The 12373-nt window shown below is 34.2% G+C and overlaps 1 protein-coding gene across 3 annotated transcripts in view; it reads left to right on the top strand.

Annotated features, from left to right (window-relative positions):
- CHD1 (chromodomain helicase DNA binding protein 1) overlaps positions 1 to 12373 on the top strand; it is a 77767-nt gene that overhangs the window by 16985 nt on the left and 48409 nt on the right. For all 3 annotated transcript variants that reach the window (XM_027037303.2, XM_053225161.1, XM_053225160.1), the window contains 3 exons: positions 8346 to 8547; positions 9505 to 9615; positions 10663 to 10727. In XM_027037303.2, the coding sequence (XP_026893104.1) occupies positions 8346 to 8547; positions 9505 to 9615; positions 10663 to 10727 (378 nt within the window). The remainder of the gene's footprint in view (positions 1 to 8345; positions 8548 to 9504; positions 9616 to 10662; positions 10728 to 12373) is intronic.

Raw genomic sequence — 12373 nt, 5'->3', positions numbered from 1 at the left:
ATTAAGTAAAATACCCAGGCAATACAACTATCTTAATCATGTACCACTGCCAGAAATCTTGCTAGGTGTCTTATGTAATCTGGGGGTGGAGATTTAGAATAACTTGATTGGAGAAGTGAGGGATGAGTAGAGTAGGAGCACTAAGGAATAGTGCAGAAAAGTTGCAAAAATAGTACCAAGAAATTCTTTATATACCCTTTGCTCAGATTTGCTACTTTAACTTTTTGCCTTTATATTTATATATGTGATGTATATGTAATATGTATTTATTTTTCCTGAATTGTTTAAGAGCACATTGGAAAAACCATGCCACTTTACACCTTAGAATATATGTATTCCAAGATATAGGCATTCCCTTACATAGGCATGTATAGTTATTAAATTTACACTGATAGAATAATCTTCAGTCAGTAGTGAGTTTGGTCAATCCTAGTCATCTTTCCATATAGAGTCCAGTCTGAGATCACATATTGTATTTGGCTGCCATGTCTCTTTAATCTCCTTTAATCTGGAACACTTCCTTTTTGTTTTTCATGGCATTAGTATTTTGAAGATGATAGGCTAGTTATTTTATAAAATATATTTCTTAATTTGGGCTTGTCTTCTATTCACTTCGGATTAGATCCAAGTAATGCATCCCTTACCACATGCATCCCTGGCTGGAGTACTGTGTAAGTGGTGATATATCTTTCTCAGATATATCTGGAGGCTCATGTTGCCTGTTGGTCCCTATTCACTATGTTTGTTTCGATTACCAGGACAGGGTGGTTTCTGGTTTTTCATCTGGTTTCTCATTTATCAGTTACACCAGAAAACAATTTCTAAGAAGACACCTTGAGACTGTGCAGGTATTTTACTCATCAAACTCTATTTCTAGATTTAGTGTCTCTTGATGATTCTCGCCCAAACTAGTATTTCTATGGTGATTGAAAATGGTAATTTTCTAACACTGCTCTCCTGGCCATATTGACCAATTGGTGGTCAGAGCCCTATCAGAACCCTCCACTGTCTTTCTTTCTGCCTGTCTGCCTACCTACCTACTTATTATCAGCATGGACTTGAGGATTCCTGTTTTATTTACTGGGTAGTAACCTTTGATGGACTGTTTCTATGCTTAGGTCAGATTTGCCAATGAAAGCTTCTTCAAGTTGGCTCCTATGTCCTGTTATGTTTGTTTGTTTGTTTGTTTGTTTGTTTTTTCTGTTCTTTTGAAATGCCTCCATTTCTTTCTTTTCTCTTCTTTCTTTCTTTCTTTCTTTCTTTCTTTCTTTCTTTCTTTCTTTCTTCTTTCTTTCTTTCTTTCTTTCTTTCTTTCTTTCTTTCTTTCTTTCTTTCTTTCTTTCTTTCTTTCTTTCTTTCTTTCTTCTTTCTTTCTTTCTTTCTTTCTTTCTTTCTTTCTTTCTTTCTTTCTTTCTTTCTTTCTTTCTTTCTTTCTTTCTTTCTTTCTTTCGCTTTTGGGTATAGCAGGATAGTTTAGGTTCATCTTATACTTTCCCTGTCTCTAGAATCTGCCATTTTTCAAAGGACTCCCAGTTTATTTAAGTGTGGAATAGTACTTAGCTATCAGGATCTGGGTGCTAGGCGATTATAAAATTTGAAACTTTAAAGGGATATGTTTACATTGGTTGATAAGTAGCAAATCAAAACATATGCTGTCATAAATACAAAAAGATGTATGCAGTGGGCCATGTTTTTAGGCTTGGAAGCAAAGCATATTCATCTTTGAGGGACACAGTGAAACTGTGATACATCTACAAAATGGAGTATGTGTAGTTGCATAAAGGGAGAGGAAACAAATCTGCTGTGGAATGATCTCCAGAATACAATGTATATATATCATTTACGAGTGTAAATATGTTAATGATTTTTTATGAAAGAGGAGATATATACAAATATATCCTTATTCATAATTTGCTTATATTGAAGAAAAGGGAAAGTACATTTAGAACTTTAAAAAAGAACTATAGGGTGAGACGACATAGTGTAGAGGAGACAAAGATGGAAAGTAGATTTTGACTTTAACTTCTGTAGCCCTCACATTGGATCCAAGTAAATAACAAAGCAAAATTAAGTCAAAATGAGTAAAAAGCAGTATCTAAAATGAAGAAAGGCAAATGATCCTAAGTAACCAAATTGGTGGCTCTACAGCAATAAATTATTTCAGTTGTTTTAAAGCAATAATCTGATTCTAGGATTATTCTTGGGACAAAAGAATTTTAAAGAGATTTTAACATTTAGTAATCATATTATTAATAAGGTATCATTTTGGAGCTATTATATACATTCTAAGATAAGGAAATAAATAATTTTAATGTCATTTGGAACAAAGAAACTCAACCCAAGTGATACTATAAATATATAACCGAAAAAATAAAAACCTACAAATTTAAATTGGAAATGTTAGTATAAATTCTTAATGCATTGTCTTTAAAAATGTATGTTACTAGTTCATTCCATTAAAAACAATCTTAAAAACAGTGACCAATCCCATAGTAATAGACTCACCTAGTACTCAGATTGCAATTTAAGTTCTAATCTAAACAAAAGCATTTTGATGAAATGGCTGAATTATATTCTGAAGCAGGAAATACACAAGATGAGCCTGGTTCATCTTGTCAGACAAGAAAGTAAGGAAGCTATCAAAGACTACTTGAGGTCTTGTCAAAAGGACTCTGGAAATAATAAAGTATTTCCTGTGGGCTAAAGATGGGACAATTTGGACGTCAAGAATGATATAGTGGATTAAAACTTATCAAAGAATTCAAAACCATGAGTTCATGAGACATAAAAACTATTGGTCAACTTTGAAAGGATGCTAGCAACTTAACTCACTTTCAAAACTAACAAATATAAGGAAAACAAATAAAAATGGCTTTCAGGTATGAACTGTACCTCAAGGTTAACAAACATGAGGGAAAGTTAATTAATGAATAAATGGTATAACAGGTAATTGAAAAATGGTGTATTACCATTTTACTGCCTCTAAATAAATAGATGATAAAGCCATATGATCAGTGGCTGCTAAAAAATTAGGTGTAGAGGTTATAGGGAACTGTGTAATGGATGGATAAGGCTGAAAATGTCACAGCTAAAATGTATCTTTACTTAAAAAGAGACAACCAAACTTCAGTTTCTTCTAAGTCCACAACAACTCTTTAAAAATATTTTTGTTAAAAGAAAAGCTGAAGTTGAATCTGAACCTCATGTTCTAACAGTTTACAAGAAATACAGGGGCCAGAAAAATATGTTAATACCACAGAGTTACAGTAAGCAAAATCTGAAAAAGCAGAAAAAACGACCTAATTTTTTCCACAAAATAAATTGCAAGGGAATGCAAAAAGGAAGAGGGAACTGTCACATTAAGAAGACTTAAAGAGTTAGAGAAAAAAACAAACATGATTTTACTCATCTATGGAATTTAAGAAACAAAACAAATGAGCAAAGGGGGAAAAAAAGGCAAACCAAAAAACAGACTTTTAACATAGAAAACAAACTGATGGTTACCAGAAGAGGTCAGTTGGGAGGATGTGTGAAATAGGTGATGGAGATTGAGGAGTACCCTTGTGATGAGCACAGGTGATGTATGGAAGTGTTAAAGCACTCTGTTGTACACCTGAAACTAATACTACACTGTATGTTAACTAGAATTTAAATAAAAACTTAAAAAAAAAAGATGCAAGTGCAATGGTGAACCTTTAATGTTCAGGAGTAACTCATGCTTTAAAGGTATAGTACTGTTTTTTTGGATATTTAAAAATAGTGTTCATTTATAATACTTTAATACTTAAATGTTTATGGATAAAATTTTAGAGTGCCTGAGATGTGTGTCTTTGGGAAGCTAGATTGTTTGAAACAAGATTGGTAAGAGCTGGTAATTGTGAAGCTGGTTTTTAGATATATGGTAATTCATTCTATTGCTCTCTTGTTTATATTTGAAGTTGAGTATAAAAATAAGCCCAAAAAAAGACTTTAATTTGAATTGCTCTTTTATTTTTTAAATGCTGTGTTTCTATTTAATTTACTTTAAGAAACTATAATTTTATCAAAGTGCCTATAAACTTAACGGTGGATTTTCTTGTGTACATTGAGAAAGGTGAGGAAAAGAATTCAGTGTTTCTAGTAACTACTGCTTTATTGTTATTGTGCTAGTGAGATTTAATATAAATAATAAGGATAATTCTTAAGTGGCTTATGTTGTTTAAAAAGTTACTGGAGGGGCGCCTGGGTGGCGCAGTCAGTTAAGCGTCCGACTTCAGCCAGGTCACCATCTCACGGTCCGGGAGTTCGAGCCCCGCGTCAGGCTTTGGGCTGATGGCTCAGAGCCTGGAGCCTGTTTCCGATTCTGTGTCTCCCTCTCTCTCTGCCCCTCCCCCGTTCATGCTCTGTCTCTCTCTGTCCCAAAAATAAATAAACATTGAAAAAAAAAATTAAAAAAAAAATTAAATAAAATAAAAAGTTACTGGTATTGGTTATTACCTAAATAAAATGTTAGAGCTCAGCAGTATTTCTTGTAGGCAGATATAATTGTGACTTTTATACAGGAATTCTAACCCATGTATCTTGGATTTATGTGTAAATCCATCTACCCATCGATTTTAAAAAATGTTTATTTATTTATTTTGAGAGAAATAGAACACATGCATGTGTGTGTTTGAGTGAGGGAGGGGCAGAGAAAGAGGAGAAAGAGAATCCCAAGCAGATACCACACTGTCCATGTGTGCAGAGCCCATTGCAGGGCTCCATCCCATGAAGTGTGAAATCAGGACCTGAGCCAAAATAAAGAGTTGGACACCTAACTGACTGAGCCCCCCAGGTGTCTCCCCCCCTCCCTATTTTTTTTTATTTTAGAGCATGAGTAGGGGAGAGGGACAGAAGGAGAGAGAATCTTAAGCACACTCCACACTTAGTTTGGAGCCTGACGCAGGGCTGGATCCCATGACCCTGGGATCATGACCTCAGCTGAAATCAAGAGTTGGTTGCTTAATCAACTGAGCCACCCAGGCGCCCCACCCATCAAACATACTGAGTTCTTTGTTTGGTGTAAAGGGCAACAAGTAAAAATCTCAACACTCTAGGAACATATGATATGATAGAATATTAAAGATGAGATACCAAAAAAAAAAAAAAGCCATGAAAGAAAGCAGAACTACAGTGATCATTGCATAGTGTACTCACAGCCAAGATAGTAGTATGTGTACAATGTTTTGGGAGTGCTGAGGGAGGATACCTAATTTACAGTTGGTTCGGGAATACTCTGGAGTCAGGAGAGATTTGTTGGAGAAGTGCCTCTGAGATGAGGCTCAAGTAGGAATTACATAGTGAGGGAAAAAAGAGAAGTACTTGTACAAAAGCAGGAAGTGGAAAGAGAAACCGGCTCTCAGAATTACAAATAGTTTACCATTTGTAGAACTAAAGGTGTAAGTGGCTGGAAATAGGTTGGCAAAGACAGATTCCTGAAAGGCCTCATAGGTACTTGCACTTTATTATAGAAACACTGAAAACTTAAAAAAAAACAAAAAACAAAAAACAAAGGGCCATGCCCAGACTTTTATTCTGGAAAGAGCATCTTATAGCAGTGAGCTGAAACAGAATTACTTTATTAAGGAAACATTAGTCACCGATTTTAGCTCATAATTTTATGTCTCAATATAGATATTTTTTCTTAAACCTGTGTCAATTTTTCTTGAAATTTTTAGGATTTTCTTTTTAAAAAACTTATGTAAAACATATACATGGTTTGAATCTGATGATTCATTTCAGACCTAGTTCCCTCTACTCTTCCCTCTGTCCCGCCCTCTGTAGTTAACCATTTTTAACTTAATTGTTGGTTTATCTTGCCATTATTCCCTTTTTTAAAAATATAGGCAAATATGTATGTTTTTCCATTATACAAAGGAAGCATAGTATAAAACACTGTTTTGAATTTTGGATTTTTTTTTAATTAAAAAAATTTTTATTTTTAATCTTTATTTATTTTTGAGAGACAGAGTGTGAGTAGGGGAGGAGCAGAGAGAGAGGGAGACACAGAATCTGAAGCAGCTCCAGGCTCTGAGCTGTCAGCACAGAGCCCGACGTGGGGCCGGAACCCACGAACCCCGAGATCATGACCTGAGCCAAAGTCGGACGCTCAACCGACTGAGCCACCCAGGCTCATGTATTTTTTTTTTTTTTTTTTAATTTAACTATATCCTGGAGATTGTTCTGTGACAGTATGTAAGATATTTCTTACTTAATCTTTGTATATATTCTTAATCCTACAAAAAGCAACTAAATAAAATAAATTCTTTGTGCTTCTAATGCATAAGGTGAAGACATTCTATAATAAATCTGTGTCATTAGAGTAACCTAGATTCAGGCTGTTTGCTTTTATCTCCAGCCAGAACTACTTCTACCTGAAGAGTATGAAAGGAAATATTCTTACTTTCACTTAGAGTTTTGTTATATTAACAAGGAATTTTGACCAGCCATTCATCTGGAATGGCTAATCAAGACATAATCAAGAATATAGGCCCATGATAGTCCCCCAAATTCAGTTATTCTCATGTGTCTGCTTATCAAGTATCTATTGAGCACCCTCATTGTGTAAGGTGCTATTGTTAGGTACTCTGGAAAAAATAAATGGTATCCTCAAGAAGCTTACAAGAAATCACAGAGATACCCCTCTGCTTAATACTCCTTTTCTATCAACTGCACTTTTTTCTCAGTGTTCCCCAATTACTTTTGTTAGACTTGGTTGTATCTTCACTGCTCCCCATACGCCTGGATCTGTTATCTTAAAAATAGCACAGAACAGCATTTATTGGTGTATATGACTGTCGTCTCTCCATACCAAGTTAGAGGTTCTTTTAATGGTAAAACTTAGTCTTTCCCAGTCTAATAACATACCTCTTAGTAAAATTTATTGAGTAAATGAGTTATCTCTTAGTGGGTTAATGGAGAAACAAAATTCTGTGTCAGAAAAAATATCTTCTTACTATTCTTGCTGAAATTTCTCAGAAGGGACCTGAGTAAAATATGGGTAAGTGGGGTTTGTTGTTTGCTTACTTATTAATTAAAATGTATTGTGTTGTTTTTGATCTCTGAGCCGTGTGACCATTGGTTAGAAATTGTGGCAAAAGTGATCTTAGTATCACAGCCTTTAAAAGGCAAATTTTGCTTACTGTTTTCTGTGAAGAAAAACATTCCTCTAGATTTCCAGATTTTAAAAATATGCATATGTTCACACTTTGAGCATTTTGATTTATATCTAACTTTTGGAATCAAAAGTCTTCTTTCATATTTTTATGTCTGTGTTTCCATGTGAATACTAAACTCCTTGCTCTAGAAAAGGAGATATTACTTTTATAAATGAATTACTTTTAATATTGTAATCTATTTCCCTAGAGTAATACCTCCATCTGGTGGTATTTCTGAAAATTACAGCAGAGGACATGAAGTTGAATTTAGCTGTGTTGTGTATACACAAGCTATATTACCTGTCGTTTGTCATAAAGTCTGGTGAAATTATATCAAAAGCTGAGTCTACTGTGTGTGTAAAAAATTTAATGCCCTAGTTTTCAGCAATTCATATGTAAATACTTTGTTAATAAACGGCCTTGGAAATAATAGTAATTTACACAATCACCTGTTTAGGCCAGACCATTTCTAGGTTACTTTGGACTGAAAATTAGTATTAGGAAAAAAGGTTTCTCAGTGAACTGTTAATTGTTTTCATAAGTGTATATACAGAGTTTAAGAAAGATTGTGAGAATTTACTATTATTTCGTATTTACTGCTGTGGAACCATGACAGATTCAATGATTTCTTCAGAGAAGCAATTACTGATTCTATCTTTCAGTAAATTGTGTTTGATCATAGCTTAATATCAATAAATTATTTTCCCCTGGAATGAAAGAACATAGATATAAATTTGAAAATAAGTAGAAGCTACAAATTTTTTTCTACCTGTGACTGAGAATTTTCAGGATGTGTATCCTTTTTTTTCACACAATTTCTACATTATATTTACTATGGTTAAATATTAAATAGCCTTTTAAGGATAAGGATTATGCCTTCAATTTCTTGTTTTCCCAAGTTCGTAGTCCAGAATTCTGTAATTTGATAGATTTTGCTCATTATCTTTGAGAAAGATTGTGGTCTGATTGCTTATGTTTTTGCCAAAATTGTACTAAATTTATCAAGTATGTCAGTTACTATAGATTAACATCAATTCTTTTTTCTATTTGTTTGGCTGTAGAAAGTTGAAATATGAAATACAATTTAATGCTTTGGGGCTTTCTGCTGACTTAAGGAAAATTAAATTCCTAATACATTTTGGTTGAAATCTGTTTATTTTCAAATTGTAGCCAGTCGGATGATGATTCTGGGTCAGCTTCAGGCTCTGGATCTGGTTCAAGTTCTGGAAGCAGTAGTGATGGAAGCAGTAGCCAAACAGGTAGCAGTGACTCTGAATCTGGATCTGAATCGGGCAGTCAGTCAGAGTCTGAGTCAGACACTTCCCGAGAAAACAAAGTCCAAGCAAAACCACCGAAAGTTGATGGAGCTGAGGTAATAAATACAATATCCTGAAAGGTAGATTTCTTGTACTACTTTGGGAAAATTTGTAACATTGGTTTATAGCATTCTTAATCTAGCTTTTAGAAAACATTAATTTTAAACATTGAAATTACTTTCAGTGATTCTTAAACTTGTGGTTAAATATCTCAAAAATGGTTAATTGGCTTGGAAGAGAAGCTGTCAAGCAAGTACAAAATAAACACAAATACAACTTTCTAAGGCATAAACTGAATTTCATAAATATTTATTGTTTCATGGATAAAAATTAAAGGCTTTGTGAGGTCTTTCTGTTAATCTCAGTGTGTCTGATCTCTACTTTCAAGATCTTCAAAGGAGATACTTTGTTGCTAATAGCAGGCGAATCTAATCGATTTGCTTCCTTGAAGATACTTGGTAGAGTAGGCTAAGGGTCCCTCTGAACAAAGCTTCTGTAAGATTTACTAAAACCTGTCTATACCTCATAATAGAATACAGTAGTGTTACTTAGAGTACCAGTCATGATAAGATGGTTGGGCCAGGATATACATTGACACACTTCTTTTATGGAGGCAATCTTGCTATCTAATAAATAAAAAGTTCGTTGAACTGAAACTGCTTAGTGACATAGTTGATTTGCATTCTGACACAAGCTCTTCATCTTCACATCAATTAAAAAAACTAGGCACTTTTTGAGTAGCACTGGTGTCACATTGTCACATTGTTTTTTGAAAATAATATTCCACATCAAAGAATATGTTGGTTAATATTGTTTGTCTCAGCACACCGTAAGTTTTTTTATATGCAACTAAGATCAGAAGTTTAATTGCTATAATACCATATTACATATAATGTAAGCAAAATAGTCTGAATTTATTATTTGGAGGCAGTGAAAATGTTCAGTAATTTAACCTTGTTAAAATTTTTTTCAAAACTTCATCCTTCACTAGTTCATATTTCTTTTTATGATAGTTTTGGAAATCTAGCCCTAGTATTCTGGCTGTTCAGAGATCTGCAATGCTCAAGAAGCAGCAGCAGCAGCAGCAGCAGCATCAAGCTTCATCTAATAGTGGATCAGAAGAGGTGAGTTTTCATTATGAAAGCTCTTATTTTAAAAGTAGATATAATGTGCCATCATTTAATTAGGTATAGATATTTATGAAATTATTAGAAATAGTAAATGTTTTGAAAGGATAAGGAAATAACTATGTTTAAGTATATGTATCAAGAGCCTCGAAATATCAATATACTGTTATCCAATAATTCCAATTTTAGGAATTAATTCAAAATAACCAGTGAAAGTGTATGTGCATTTGTGCATCACAGCAAAACTGGAAATAAACTAAATGTGAATACTATGTGCACAGATACATACATTTGCCTATTAAACCATATTTGTTACTCATATTGAATAACAGAATTCTCAATATGTTTTTAAAAATACAGGCTACAGCTTTAAACAGTATAGTTCCTATGCACACAAAAGCACACCTGAATATTTGCACGGAAACACTTAGGAAGAACTATTATCAAAAGCTGTCTAGGGGCACCTAGGTGCCTCAGTCGGTTAAGCATCCGATTTTGGCTCAGGTCATGATATTGTGCCTGGTGGGTTTGAGCCCTGCATCATGCTCTGTGCAGACAGCTCAGTGCCTGGAGCCTGCTTCAGATTCTGTGTCTCTCTCTCTCTCTCTCTCTCTCTCTCTCTCTCTCTCTGTCTCTGCCCCTCCCCTGCTCATGTTCCGTGTCTCTCTCTTTCTCTCAAAAATGAATAAATGTTAAAAAAAAAATTAAAAGAAAAAAAAGCTAATGGGGAAGAAAAATACTGAATCAAAATTTGACATAGCAACAATTAGAATTCCTTTTGAAGGCCATACTAAGCAACAATAATGGTCTCGAAAGATAGTAGATTGTAATGTTTTCTTAATTTCAGTGGCTGTTATAAATTTGTAATAAAGATGTTATTAATTACTTTATGTGCTAATGATATAAATATAACATGGGGAAAAAGCTTTACAGTTAGTGTTATTAGCAAAGTGAATGTTAAATAGTATGACAAGCAAAAATTTGATATCATGGTCAAATTCTAATCGTTAATAACATTAACCCTGGTTTTTTTTTTCTCTGTAGGATTCTTCTAGCAGTGAAGATTCTGATGACTCATCAAATGAAGTCAAAAGGAAAAAACATAAAGAGTATGTTATTTTGTTCAACTGATCATTTTCATATCAGGAAGACCCTATTGATTTTGTGTTTCTTTTATGAAAAATTATTGCCAAAAGTAGACTTTTGTAAATTCTTGGCTCATGACATTTTATTAGGTTAATTTAAACCATTAATCCATAACATTTATCTTTCTGTGAGGACCTGAGATTTTTTTGTGCCACTTGTTTATTGTCTGTGATCCCTATCTCCAGAGGGGTGTTTTTAAACTCGAGAGATCCGGGGGCGCCTGGGTGGCTCAGTCGGTAAAGCGTCCGACCTCGGCTCAGGTCATGATCTCATGGTCCATGAGTTCGACCGCCGCGTCGGGGTCTGTGCTGACCGCTCAGAGCCTGGAGCCTGCTTCAGATTCTGTGTCTCCCTCTCTGTCTGCCCCTCCCCTGTTCATGCTCCGTCTCTGTCTCAAAAATAAATAAACATTAAAAAAAAAAAAAACTCGAGAGATCCGCCTAGTCATAGTATCAGAAAATATTAATAACTTGGGAAACCTACATAGAAATGTAAGACCAGTGGATGATGAATAGTGGGTATTTCTGTTAAATTTATGTTAATAGCTATCTTACTTTTAATCTGCACATGAAATTTACTTTCCTGTAGAACTCATTTAGAGACTCACTATAATTTCCTCAAGATCTTGACCTGGAACGTGTTTGAGTACTTCAGATTTTCACTTATTTAGATGGTCTGGGTTTTTTTTGTTTTTTGTTTTTAAGTTTATTTATTTATTTTGAGAGAGTGTGTATGTACATGCATGAGAAGGTAAGGGGCAGAGAGGGAGAGAGAAGGAGAGAGAGAATCCAAGCAGGCTCCATTCTGTGAATGCAGAGCCTGATGTGGGGCTCAATCCCATGAACCATGAGATCATGACCTGAGCCAAAATCAAGAGTCAGACACTCAACCAACTAAACAATCCATGTGCTCTTGGTCTGAGTTGTTTTCTCCCTTGTTTTGTCAAAAATACTGTTCCATTGTCTGTGTCTTATTTTTCTACTTTCCTTGGCTGTCCTGCAGTTTTACTTTGGTATATCTACCTTTGGATTTGTTATTTATTTGTTCCACTTTATTCACTCCTGTTATACATCTTTAACATGAAGATTCCTATCTTTTATTAGTTTCTGAAAATCCAATCATTGTATCCCTGGACATTTTCTCATTTTGTAAATATCCCTGGTACTACTTTAATATATATCTTTTTTACTGGATTGTGTCTGTGGTAGATATCTATTGGATCATCCATCTTCTGTGTAAATCTTACTGTATCATGTTTTTTATCCCTTTATTGCTGTGTTACATCCTGGCTAATTTCCTCAGATCTGTCTACTGGTTTACTAGAAGTTTACTAGTTTACCTTTTCAACTACTGTGTCTCATCAGCTCTATAACTCTTCCCCTGAGTTAGTAATTTCTAAACTTGGTATAGGTGGCATAGTAATTTCTAAACTTGGCATAGTCCTTAAAAAAAGGACTATTTTTAAAACTAGTGATTTGGGATGATGGGTAGGTTTGGTTAGGTATAAAGGTCATAATGTGTATTATAAAAAATATGGAGACATTTTCATATATTTTACCTATCTGTTGCTATTTCTAGTGTGCATACTCTCAAAAGATCTCAAGATAAA

This window comes from Acinonyx jubatus, chromosome A1 (genome assembly GCF_027475565.1).
Source record: "Acinonyx jubatus isolate Ajub_Pintada_27869175 chromosome A1, VMU_Ajub_asm_v1.0, whole genome shotgun sequence".
In the NCBI taxonomy this organism is placed as follows: domain Eukaryota; kingdom Metazoa; phylum Chordata; class Mammalia; order Carnivora; family Felidae; genus Acinonyx; species Acinonyx jubatus.
Note: the sequence above shows the minus strand (reverse complement) of the source record. Positions and strands in the feature narration are given on the sequence as shown.